The sequence below is a fragment of the Dendrobates tinctorius genome, unplaced genomic scaffold, assembly GCF_039654945.1.
Source record: "Dendrobates tinctorius isolate UK_male_01 unplaced genomic scaffold, ASM3965494v1 ptg000034l, whole genome shotgun sequence".
In the NCBI taxonomy this organism is placed as follows: Eukaryota; Metazoa; Chordata; class Amphibia; order Anura; family Dendrobatidae; genus Dendrobates; species Dendrobates tinctorius.
This window is the reverse complement of record NW_027361702.1, coordinates 10,479,000-10,492,593: the sequence shown is the minus strand read 5'-3', so window position 1 is coordinate 10,492,593 and position 13,594 is coordinate 10,479,000. Positions and strand designations below refer to the sequence as shown.

The 13,594-nt window shown below is 40.0% G+C and overlaps 1 protein-coding gene across 4 annotated transcripts in view; it reads right to left on the bottom strand.

Annotated features, from left to right (window-relative positions):
• Positions 1 to 13,594, bottom strand: part of LOC141087528 (diacylglycerol kinase eta-like) — a 293,759-nt gene that overhangs the window by 59,394 nt on the left and 220,771 nt on the right. For 3 of the 4 annotated variants that reach the window (XM_073573095.1, XM_073573091.1, XM_073573093.1), the window contains exons 10-18: positions 13,028 to 13,190; positions 12,315 to 12,423; positions 12,083 to 12,222; positions 10,055 to 10,136; positions 7,933 to 8,024; positions 6,342 to 6,441; positions 5,101 to 5,338; positions 4,913 to 5,017; positions 3,206 to 3,299 (exon numbers count right to left, since the gene is read on the bottom strand). In XM_073573095.1, coding sequence (XP_073429196.1) covers positions 3,206 to 3,299; positions 4,913 to 5,017; positions 5,101 to 5,338; positions 6,342 to 6,441; positions 7,933 to 8,024; positions 10,055 to 10,136; positions 12,083 to 12,222; positions 12,315 to 12,423; positions 13,028 to 13,190 — 1,123 coding nt within the window. The remainder of the gene's footprint in view (positions 1 to 3,205; positions 3,300 to 4,912; positions 5,018 to 5,100; positions 5,339 to 6,341; positions 6,442 to 7,932; positions 8,025 to 10,054; positions 10,137 to 12,082; positions 12,223 to 12,314; positions 12,424 to 13,027; positions 13,191 to 13,594) is intronic. The other variant, XM_073573094.1, reaches the window with a different exon arrangement.

Genomic DNA, 13,594 nt, shown 5'->3' with positions numbered 1-13,594 from the left:
TACAGGAGGAGCAGGAGGAGATGACACACAGGTATATACTATATACATGGAGAGATGACATACAGGTATATACTATATACAGGGAGAGATGACATACAGGTATATACTATATACAGGAGAAGATGACATACAGGTATACACTATATACAGGAGGAGATGACATACAGGTATATACTATATACAGGAGGAAAGATTTACTCAAGGGTGGATAAAAAAGTGCCACAAGATAAAAGTAGAATGTGCAGCATGAATGATGATACAATGATGATACAATGATAAAGTAATAAAAATAATAATAATAACAAATGGCAAAATTTTTTGTGAAAAAAATGCCTTTATTAAAATATATTGGCACAACAATTAAGTGCATTAAAATTATATATATATATATAATCATAAAAAAGAAAAAATAATAATAATAAAATATAAAACCACATATGCGGTATACTTATGTATATTGGAAAACCCGTTCCATAACAAGAAAGGCTTAATTAATAATACAGGTAAAAAAGTGCATGAATTAAAGTGACACAAAAAAATAAATATACATTAATAGATGTGCCAAAAGTGCAGCTGTGCAAATAAATAAAAAACGCCCTAAGGCGTGTGCTATTAAACCAGAAAAATACCTGTAAGCCAATGACCGCAATGTGGATAATATAATGACGCGCCCCGACGCGCGTTTCGGAAATAAAATCTCCTTCGTCAGGGGGATAGATACCTATCTATCTATCCCCCTGACGAAGGAGATTTTATTTCCGAAACGCGCGTCGGGGCGCGTCATTATATTATCCACATTGCGGTCATTGGCTTACAGGTATTTTTTTGGTTTAATAGCACACGCCTTAGGGCGTTTTTTATTTATTTGCACAGCTGCACTTTTGGCACATCTATTAATGTATATTTATTTTTTTGTGTCACTTTAATTCATGCACTTTTTTACCTGTATTATTAATTAAGCCTTTCTTGTTATGGAACGGGTTTTCCAATATACATAAGTATACCGCATATGTGGTTTTATATTTTATTATTATTATTTTTTCTTTTTTATGATTATATATATATATATAATTTTAATGCACTTAATTGTTGTGCCAATATATTTTAATAAAGGCATTTTTTTCACAAAAAATTTTGCCATTTGTTATTATTATTATTTTTATTACTTTATCATTGTATCATCATTGTATCATCATTCTTGCTGCACATTCTACTTTTATCTTGTGGCACTTTTTTATCCACCCTTGAGTAAATCTTTTCATACACACCGGATGGTCTGCCATCCTTTTCTTGGGAGATTGGTTTAATCACACTTTTTTATATATTTATATACAGGAGGAGCAGGAGGAGATGACACACACATATATACTATATACATGGAGAGATGACATACAGGTATATACTATATACAGGAGGAGATGACATACAGGTATATACTATATTTAGGGGAGATGACATACAGGTATATACTATATACAGGGGAGATGACATACAGGTATATACTATATACAGGGAGAGATGACACACAGGTATATACTACATACAGGGGGAGATGACATACAGGTATATACTATATACAGGGGACATGACATACACATATATACTATATATAGGAGAAGATGAAACACAGGTATATACTATATACAGGGGAGATGACATACAGGTATATACTATATACAGAAGGAGATGACACACAGGTATATATTATATACAGGAGAGATGACACACAGATATACAATATACACAGGAGGAGATGACACACAGGTATACACATATACAGGAGGAGATGACACACAGGTATATACTATATACAGGAGATGACATACAGAGACAATTTATGCGCACTATAATCATTATAATTTGTTATAACTAACCACAGTTAGTTACTATGCCCGGGCAATGCTGGGCTCTTCAGCTAGTGCTTTAATAAAATCATGCAGAAAGCCAAATAAAGTTATTTTAAATGCTATTTTTAGTTATTGTTTGGGGGACAAATAAAGGTAGAAGCAGATTTCCTCCATATAAACCAGTTGCACACAGTGGAACCTGAAAGCCACCCAGAATTTTTTTGCAAAAAACCCCTAAGTTTAGTTAAAAAATACAGAAGAAATATAAATCTTTCCATTGTGTGATAATTAGGGTGTGTAGTCCCTGTCTGCAGGGGATATTATTATATTATTACCCACCACTGATATAAGCACCTGCTGAGTTACCCTTAGAGCCCTCCTTTTAACAAAATTGACTTTTTTGACCCACATTAGCTGGCACAAGGTGTTTGTGGTCCCCTTGTCCTAAAATGAGTTACTTATAGGGTTACTTGGTGGGAAATCTTGTACTGTCTTCCCTGTATACAGTACTTGTCCCTAGTTTTGGAGCTGTATTTTTAGATATGGTTTTATGATGTGCATTCACAAGCTTCTATTCACTCACAGCTAGTGGGTGGTCAAACACAAGAGGGGCTTCGCTAGGAAAAAGTGTCCAGCTTACCACTTCTAAGGGCTTGTGTGGATGTCGGTGCAAATTGGTCGGAGCAAGTGCTGGCCGCGGCTCTCCCGATCCAAATGTCATATATGTCTATGAGAGGGCCACGGCCAGTCTGTGCATTGCAGCCTGGGCTCGGACTGATTTGCACAGATGTCTTCATCAGCCCTTAGTGAGACAGTTGTCATATTTTAAGTCCCTTATGTGTTTAACAAAAAGGCCGAGATCACACATGCGAGGAATACGGCCGAGTCTCGCATGGTAATACCCGACACTGCTGTCAGCACACGGGAGCAGAACGTGCGGCTCCAATTATTTCTATGCAGCCGCACGCTCCGCTCCGGAGTGCCGGCGCCAGAGCTTGGTTTTAACCTGCGAGACTCGGCCGTATATCGCTGTGCGTGATCCCGGCCTAAAGCTATGATCGATCAAATCCAACAAAAAGACTTGTCCGTGTATTTACTCCAAGTGTTACAAGGTTACTGTTTTTTGTGCCACTTTGCATTCTACATTTTCTTTTTGTTGGTTTCTTTACTGGTTTTGGCTTACAAATACTGACCATACAATTGGAGTTGTACCATACAAGCATTCATTGCCATTCTGAGAAATGTCTCGTCACAGCAGTGACATGGCGGACACAGACCATTATTATTCATGTGGTCACTGCAGAACTTCCCTCTTTCATAAATGACAGCAATCTATAAAAGTAACACAATACACTTACACCGAATCGTCAGCAAAGTGAAGATGGCTGAAGGAGTAAGGTCGATCTAGGATGATAGAGGATGTGGTTGACGAAACTGTTCCACGTCTGGATTCTGGAGGTAATAAAACATATTATTATGAGGCATGTTATACCATGACGGTCAGCAATATAATTACATAGAAATGATTAGACACTTTTTTTCAAAATAAGAAAATGAAAACTAAAAACGTTATGCAACATAACAAAATCAGATCCCTCACTTGTTCTACACCCCTGTGCTCAGTGATTGGCTGCAGCGGTGACGTGAGCTGTCGATGTGACATCAATGATACAGCCAAAGTACTCAGAATGCAGCGGCTGTGCTATACATAGCAGGGATGAAGCCCTGCTACATAGACCAGAAAGCCACAGGCCAGCATTCATAGGAGATTCACAATTACAAGCACGGGGGTCTTCTTACAACCCCAGGCTCTCATGACAACCCATCCGCGCCCCACGATCACGTGACGGGGCGCTAATGGGCGGGACTTGTGACAAGCTTCTAGCCGTCTCGTGTTAAATGACAGTGATTGACAGTGGCATTTAACTTGTTAACAGCTGCACCTGCAGCTGTTAGAGGCGCTTAATGGCTGATCTGATCAGATCAGCTGCCATGTGCCGAAGTCTGCATCCAATGAAGGGAAACGATGGATGCCGTCCTAGATCGTGAAGGGGTTAAATACATGTCTAATAGTGTTTGTCAATATTTGTCACCCACAGACTACAGCTTATGAAATATTTCATGAAAACAGATACCATTATAGCCATATGCAATTATTAGGTATCCATCACTTCTTCAATTTAAAGGGAATTTCTCACGAGATTTTTTCTAACCCATGTGAGAGCAGCATGATGTAGGGACAGAGACTCTGATTCCAGAAATGTGTCACTTACTGGGCTGTTTGCTGTAGTTTTGATAAAATCACTGCTTTCTCTGCTGCAGATATACAGGTTCTCTGAATGCTGAGCTCTGTATATCCCCGCCCACATCTATGATTGGCTGCTTTCTGTGTACACTTACACAAACCCCAGATGAAGCCTCAGTGAAACACATGTTGGGTGTTTCTAGTGACAATATCCTGCTTACCAAAACTACAGCAAGCAGCCCAATAAGTGACACATCACTGGAATCAGGTTCTCTGTCCCTACGTCATGCTGCTTTCTACATTATTGTACCACTACATTATGCCACTCTCAGATTAGATGGCAAAACCTGGAGAAAGATTCCCTTTAAAATAGATCCCATTACATGAGCTACAATAATAGACAAAGCCCAGTGGCATAAAAGCAAAAGAGAAACTTGGTAAAAAGTTGTTTTATAATAATTTTTCATACTAAATGTGATTGGATCATTAAAAAATAGCTGTGCATACTCTTTACACAGGACCTGTCAGGCATCCAATGCTCCCCTATGTAAAGGTATGGTTAGACTCAATAAGATATACCATGGAAAGAAAAAAAATAACGATAAAAAAAGAAAGAAATATCTCTAAGAAATACCATGAGTTCAACTTCCCCAAACCATGGAAGTTGATTGACAGCTTACTTGTTTATGTATACCGTGTAAAAGCTGTCAATCAACATATAAGATGACTCACAATAGAAAACCATCTATCCTGACCTTCCCTCAGATATGGCGACGTAGAATCCACAGAGGATAGTCACTAAAGTGACCGGTTAGATTACCCATGCGCTCCAGGTCTTTGTTGAAGTCTTCTGAGCTTTCCTTTAGGTTTGGTGACGCTGCAGAATTGCTGAACACTTGTGTCTGTTTGTTTTGCTCGTCCACAACTAAATTGGAAGATATAATTATGTGACGTTAGTAAAGATTACGTGCACAACGTCTAACTGGAAACCATTCGAGTATGCCTTACCCTTTTCCGCCTGCTCGATGATGTGCTTCAGAGCCTTCTTCAGGCTGTTGGCCCGTAATATTAGCTGCTCTTTAGACTGGAACATTTTTGCTACGTCGTCCTTTTCATTCAGCTCTTTCCCGTTTTCCTTCAGGGCAGAGTCTGGGTGAAGGGTTCGGGGTGAGGGAGACAGTAATGCCAATGACTCTTCATTAAGAGCTCGTACCAGTGAATCTAGCTTTTCGTTAAGCATTGAACACTGTAAAAGATTGGAAACGTGATTATTTTTATGGTTAGATGGTGAAATCTGCAGTGGTATGTTCCTCTTGATCAGCTTGGATTTACCCCAGATTTTCCAATTTTTTTACATCACACCCTTCTCATGAAAAACTTTAGATTTAGCTATGTACTTGGCCGGATAATTTCAATATTTTGTATTTTATTTTCCAGACTTGCTTTATTTAACATGCATGCTGCAGGCTCTGAGCTGAGTGGGTGTTACCTACAAAGAATTGTCTGCCTCTCCACCATTTCACATCTCTCAATAAACCTGTATTAGAGTATGTGCTCACATCTTTTTTTTTATGTATTCCACCTGAAAAAGAGCTAAAAAAAAAAAAGGTTCAAAAGTATGTAAAAACCACTGGCTGCATGTTAAGTCTTCTGGAACTTCTTTTAACCGCTTCAGACTTCGAAAGCCATGAAACCGCTTAAAGAAGCGACCGGTCCATCCCTCTGGAGGCTTCGGTATGAAACCTGCAACTATTTTATATACAGAAAGGAAAAAAAAGATGCCGGCATCAAAGCCACTACAAAAGGACAAATGCAAAAGGGAAAGTGCTGCGGGTGTTTTCCTGAAGTGTCTTCCAACAGCAAAAACTGTGTAGTCTCTGTGCGTCTTGTGCCCACACCCTAAGAAAGGTTTCTAATCCACACGCTAAAACTATACTAATAGCTCTATCATGAAAATATATGTAATTGGTTGGATCATTTCTCATTTTTTTCCTTTTATTTTCAATACTTGCTTTCTCTAACATGAATGCTTTTCGAGCTGCAAGCTCTGAGTTGAGTGGGTGTTACCTGTGAAGCATTATCCAACTCTCTCCATTATGACACATCTCTCAATAAACCTTTAGAACGGTTTCTATTCAAAACTGCAACAATAACGGAGTGCAAATGTCTTTGTCTTTCTGTCTTTTGTTGTCGTGCGAATTTAAAGCACCAGACTTACAAGTATCCCAATGGCGCAAGTAAAATGTTACCTTTCTAGACATGTTATCGGCTTCTTCGCGGTTTTCAGTGGCTTGCTCATAAGCCTTTCCTACTTCTGATATAAAATCATTCACAGAAATGCACAAAAACCTGCATGCGGGTAACAAAAACAGTATAGTTAGAATAAAAACACAAGATAATTGCATACTGTGCTGTTTAAAATGTCATTAAAAAAGCAACATTTCTCTCATTACTAAAAGCTAATGACTCAAAAAAGAATGGGCTTGATGGCGCAAATTTGTGCATAAGAATACAGATTTTTCTTGGCATTTAATCTGAAAGTTTGGCTTAGATAATTAAAAAGTTTCAGTAAAGAAAGTTTTTCCTTTGTATAACATTATTATGCAATTTTCTAAGTAAATCATCGACAGGAGTATGATCTGTCCAAGACAGAAAACAAAGTTTCAATTGTGGTGGAAATAAACAATTTGGGCAAAAGTTTTTTAATGGGGGTGTTCTCAAGTTTGGATGTTTTTCCCTATCTGCAGGATCAGTGATAGATTTCCAATTACTGGGGGACTGTCCGCCAATGCCACCACTGATCCCGAGAACTGGGGGCTGAATAGAGCGGAGGTCGATCATGCCCACTGCCTTTCCAATCATAATAATTGGAGCAACGAAGATCAGTGGAGCACTGCTCTTGTCAATCACCGATGTATCCATTAAAGTGAATCTGTCACCTACCCTTTGGCAGGCGATGAAAACGAGGTCGGTCCGGTCTGATAGGCGGTGTTCCTGTTGTGTGCCGCCTCCCCATCCTTGCCTGCCGTTCGCAGGTTATTGCTGAATTGGAGTAGGTGTACGCCATTTTTTGCACGCGCCATAAGCATTCATAGCTAGCGCACGCGCAGTATGCTTTGCCCAACTGCGGGCAAAGCCGAAAAGCTGGACTGCGCATGCGCCGGTTAACTAAGTCCCAGAACACAGCAAAATACTTCCGGGCTTAGTTAACCGGCGCATGCGCAGTCCGGCTTTTCGGCTTTGCCCGCAGCTGGGCAAAGCATACTGCGCGTACGCTAGCTATGAATGCTTAGTGCACGCGCAAAAAATGGCGTACACCTACTCCAATTCAGCAATAACCTGCGGACGGCGGTAAAGGATGGAGAGGCGGCACACATCGGGAACACTGCCCATCGGACCGGACTGACCTCGTTTTCATCACCCGCCAAAGGGTAGGTGACAGATTCCCTTTAAGAAGTGGAGCAGTAATGAACATGATCGACCTAAGCTCCACTCATTCGGGATCTTGGGATCTGTGCAGGTCACAGCAGACGAATCCCTAGCAAGTGTAAAGTTGTCCCTTATCATATGGAGAGAGGATAATTTCCAAATTTGAGAACACCCCTTTAAAATAAAATTAAAAATTAGTTGTAATATGCTGTGTTCAGAAAAATGACCCGAACAAAAGTACTAGGCAGGAAAAACAGCACAACAGATACAATGTGAGCGAACTAGAGAGCTACAAAAGAGTCCCAATGAAACAAGTGGCAACATTACCAGAAATAGTTCTTTGTAACATTATTGGCTGATAGAGATAGTGTGAACAGCGCCTATATTTGTAAAAAAGTATCATTCACTTACTTTGCAGAAGAAATGACATCACAGTGCTTGTCTGATTCTAGGATCTTCGCTAGATGGAAGGCAACAGAATCGGCATATTGAGAAATCTGCATCTGCCAAAATAATACGGGACAGTTTAGCAAAATGTCTGAATGTGTAAAGTGCCGCAATGTGACGATGAGTAAAAATGTTTTAAAAAAAAAACCTGAAAAGTTAATATTTTATTTTTAACAATTAACAAATTGCAAAGGGAATGAACAAAAGAAAAATCTAAATCTATCATATCAATATTTGGTGAAAAACAGCATTAAATCTTCTAGATATACTTCTAGATAAGTGTATGATTTGCCAAAAATTAATTCTGCTGCAGGACAATGACTCCAAACATACAGCCAATGTAATGAATGGGGTTGTCCACTACTCTGACAACCTGTCAAGCTATGACCATCTTCAGAAAAGAAGGATTTCTCAAACTATCCCTGTCCCGGGGGTACTCCTAATGGTAGAGGAGCCCGAGACTCTGACCATACTATGCTCCTGATATGCCCTAAACTGTCCCCTCACCCCTCTCTTGGGAGGCATGGGACAGAAATGTTAGTGTATAGACATAAAAGTCAAATAAAGATATGAAAAAGCAACTTACATACAAAAACTCTCACCAAAGGTTGAGAAGAATCAAGGGAAGGTTAGGAAGGTCCAAACCACATGGGAATATGATAATGGAGAAAGCATACACCAAAAAACAGCAGATGACAATCTCCAGCAGCAACTACAAACTCCAACCTCAGCACAACTCCAGCAAGCCAGGAAGCAAAAATTTCAGGTAGGGATGAGAAAGTTTGGCCAGGTTTTATGGAGAGAGGAAATGGGCAGGTCAGGAACAGCCGTGAGCTGGAGCTGCATATCTCCAACCAGCATACAAAGGAAACTAAGCGCCAAAGGAAAAAAAAACATTTATTATGAGGAACAAAACAAACAGGCTAAATGGAAGATCTGTGATTCACAGTACGCAAAGATCGCCTAACCCCAGATCTCTCAGGAGGATGTTATAAACTTATGACACAACCACTTCTGAATCGCTGTTTCACCTAGGTAAAATGATAACACTTATACTCACCTCCTGTGCCGCTGCCGTTCCAGCGATGTCAGCACCAAACAATGGTATTGCCACTTCTATAAAAGTCTGATCTTATAAATGATAAAATAACCCATATGGTAAACACCACCTAGCCTTCCTACAACATATGGAATTAATGCAATCAAAAAGTTATATATTAAAAGTGGTAGAAAGTTGTATATGTACCCCAAAATGGTATGAAGAAGAACTACAGCTTGTATCACAAAAACAAGCCCTAACCTATCTACATTGACAGCAAAAGAAAAAAAAAAAGGGTTATGGGGCGAAGAAAACTTTTTTTTTTTTAAAGGTCTGTTTGTTTGTTTTTATCCCAGTAATATATAATACAATTTATAAAAATTGACATCACTGTTACCCGACTGCTGTATAACCCAAATTAAGTTAAATTACAGCCTAGTGTAACTTGTCCATCAAAAAATTCGTCCAGAGAAATAGAAAAAAAAAGTTGAGGCACTTGGATAAAGGGGAGGAAAAAATAAAAGTGCAAAAATGAAAATTGTCCTTAATGGGAAGGGATTAAGACTCTGTTCACACCTGTTAAATTTTTGTGCCAGAAGCAGTGTGAAAGACTGGTGGAAAGCATGCCAAGATGCAAGAAAGCTGTGATTAAAAATCCTGGTTATTCCACAAAATATTGATTTTCTGAACTCTTCCTGAGTTAAAACATTAGTATTGTTGTTTCTAAATGATTATGAACTTGTTTACTTTGCATTATTTGAGGTCTGCAAGCACTGGGGTTTTTTTTAATTTTGACCATTTCTCCTTTTCAGAAAAAAAAAACTAACTGCTTGGAAATTCGGAGACATGTTGTCAGAAATTTATAGACTAAAAGAACAATTTATATTTTACTCAAAAATATACCTATAAAGAGAAAAATCAGACAAACTGAACATTTGACAGAGCTGTATATACTGTATATATACTAGACATTTTGGAGTTTGTAGTTTCAGCTATTATGAATGTTGGGAGAAGTGCCAACATGTCTAGGAGTCTAGCAGTGGTCACCTGAGTCCTCGGTTCTCCATTTTCATCTTCTCTGGTTGATGGAGGTGAGTGTTTAGGGGATTCATAAGTTAAAATACTCCACCTGTACCAAAAAAATGGAGATAAAAAAGAAAAGTCCATATTTAAATATTTAAAAACCTTCATACAACTTGTCTACAACTTACTATCCTGTGACTTTTTTAGAGTCGCCAAATCACAGACAAGGTCACAATGCAACACTCTAGGAAATCATGAGATGAGAAGTCACCAGGGGCATAATGGGGGATGCGACAATGACCGGGCCCTTGCTGAAGAGGAGCCCATCGATGGTGGCTCCTATTTCACCTGGATGTACATCTTCGGACGCACATTCAGCTGAAAAGTATTACGGTGCAGTGTTCACTGAACTCCAATACAGACCCATGACCGGCAGCTGTCGTCAGCATGCTAGTCACGGGTGGTGCTTGGCAGTGACATCATGTTTTTCTGCGTGCTGGCATACCAAAATCAGCTGCCAGGTTCTATGCTGGCCATAGAAAGGCATGACACTCGGAGTGGGTAAAGGTCATAAGAATCATTTCTTTATTTTTAAAATCTGCTGGAGAAGATTGAGGGCCATTATTACTGGAAGGAGTCCAGGATAGGGGACATTGCTATAGAATGGGGTCCAGGATGGACGGGGTCATTATTACAGCAAGGGGTCAGGAGATGGAGAGACTTGAAGGGGCCCAGAATGGGGGACATTATACCAGGAAGGGGCCCAGGATGGAGGACTTTATACTAGGGAGAAATTATACCAGAAAGGACACAGGATGGGGATCATTAATTTAGGAATGGGCCAGGAGGGGGGCATTATTACTGGAAGGGACCAGGACAAGGGGCATTATTACAGGAAGGAGCCAGCAAATGGATATACTGGAAGGGGCCCAGAATGGGGGACATTATACCAAGAAGGGGCCTCGGATGGAGGACTTTATACTAGGAAGGGAGACATTATACCAGGAATGACACAGCATGGGGTCATTAATTCAGGAATGTGCCAGGAGAGGGACGCTATTACTGGAAGGGGCCAGGACAGGGGGCATTATTATAGGAAGGGGCCAGGACGGGGGACATTATTACAGGAAGGCCAGGACGGGGGACATTAATACAGGAAGGGGCCAGGATGAGGGACATTATTACAGGAACGGGCCAGGACTGGGGGCATTATTACAGGAAAGGGCCAGGACGGGGGACATTATTACAGGAAAGGGACGGGACAGGGAACAATATTACAGGAAGGGGCTAGGATGGGGGACATTATTATGGGAAAGGGCCGGGAAGGGAGACAATATTACCGGAAGGAGAGAGGATGAGAGATATTTTTTTCATGGGGGGTGAATATGCATTTTTTTACAGGTTAAAATGCTCTAATGGCCCATACATCTGCCCAATATGCAAGTGGGGTCCTATGTCCAAATTCTGCACCAGGGCCCATCCGACTCTAGCTACCCCACTGGATGAAACAATGGGACACCGCATCCTAAATGTAATGTGACATATGTCACAATGTAACCAAGACCTAATGTGATATGTCAAATATAACCTTGGGCCGAGTTCATCAGTTGGGGTGATGACATGCTAATTAGTGCGATTTATAAACTGATTGCACCTAAATGCATTGCTATAATTAATTGCCGTGTGATAATTACCATATAGTCGCTTAACCAGGTGGCTTTTAACCATTGAAGCGTTCTTTCCAACAACACCGTCCTATTTATTCTCTATGGGATTTATGGATTTAGCATGTCCAGTGCTCAGCAATCACTGGCGTCTCATAGAGAATGAATGGATGTTTGCCACCTCTCCATTATAAGGGGGAATCACAAAAACCCATTTTCCGGATCAGTGGATATTTCACCTATCTGCAAGTTACTTGTGGGAATAACCCTTTAAAGTTGCAATCAATGTGAAAGCTTGTACCGATTAGCATGTGCGTGTTCTTTGCTGTGTGGCACTTGCCTAGTCTAAAGTCACTGCCTCAGATACTCCGGTGACGCTACTAATTACCTGTCAAGCATTTTTGTAGTGGCTCGTTCAAGCTTTTCAAGTACTTGGAGCAGTTGGGCGTCGTCATCACAGAGACTTCCCCAACCCAGGACTCGGGCCAAGTCATTCCCGGTGCCAAGTGGCAGCACACCAAGTTGGCACTATACATGTATAAACAATGAAAAGTTCAAACAAGCATGTAACTGGGATAATCACACACAATGGCGTCCACACAATGACATAATGTTTGTACCTGTTTATGAAGCCCAAGTTTGTCAATTTCCGAGAGTACCCACCCCACACTGCCATCTCCACCGCAAACAAGGATACGAAATGTTGAGAACTTCTGGAACAGACGAAGCCTAGGTAACATGAGTAAATAATAAGCCGAATTTACTCTTCAACTAGTAAAACATCAAGTTCTAAGCTAGAGGAAAATTCAAAAATGTCATATACTGCTACGTGCTATTCCTCTTTCCTGTGTGTAACAGAAGCACTGAGATCTAAGGGGTAACATTTCTCCATGTGCAGAGAGACAAGTCAGGCCTGGCATGTCTCAGTGAGGAGACTTTTATGCCACCCATGCTCCTCTGGGAAATTAAAGAAGACTAGAACTCTGGATGTCACCTAAAATATATATATATATATATGTGTAAATAGATGTTATTCCCAAAGTGTCTACACTTACGTTCGAGTATACATTGTTCTGTTCTTCGTGCCTATACTGTGTCTTGTTGCCATTGACATATAAAAAAATAAGATTTGCATTCATTTTTTTGATAGGGTAAGAAAACTCTTCCTGCCATGCATCTTCTTCAGCTAAGTACTGTCCAGTTTACCAGTGCTCGGCAGTGAATATTTTCACATCATGTGTTCCCTACCATTGTGGTTGGTGTACTGTGATTGAACATGTTAAAAATGCTTTGATCAGAAAATATCAACCAACAGCACTCATATTATACCCACCCTAGTTGTGGACCACCATTCATTAGGTCAAAAACCTGTGCTGGATTCAAGAATTGCTTAAATTTGCGCAGGAACTTTACACCTTGGTTATCTCCACTTTTAGAATTTACAAAAACAAGAAGCGGACTAGCACAGGAAACGGGAGACGTAGCTTTCCAAAAGCCTGAAACAGAAGAGTAGAGCTCTTAAGTTACTCACACTTTAAAGCAAATTTCTATCAAATCACTAATTGATAGATGCTGCACAAAAGTAACAACTCTCCCCTGGCATCATGCCAGGTTACGGATTAGGTGCATTAAAATCTGCTATCACTACACAATAGAAGACTGTCTCTATATATTTCTTCATTAGCAAGGAGTTGTTAACGATTGAGTGAAGATAATTGGCCCTAACATAGACTGGTTGTCTCCTACCTAATAATCCGATGTCAAAACAATCCACGAATATATTGTATCTGTGATCCGCAAACCTAACTTATGATTGTTTGTATTTAGTATGTTGTTATGCCTGTCTTTTTTTATTCTAGATTTTTGCCGTTTGAATACGAAATAAAAAATTTAGTATGTT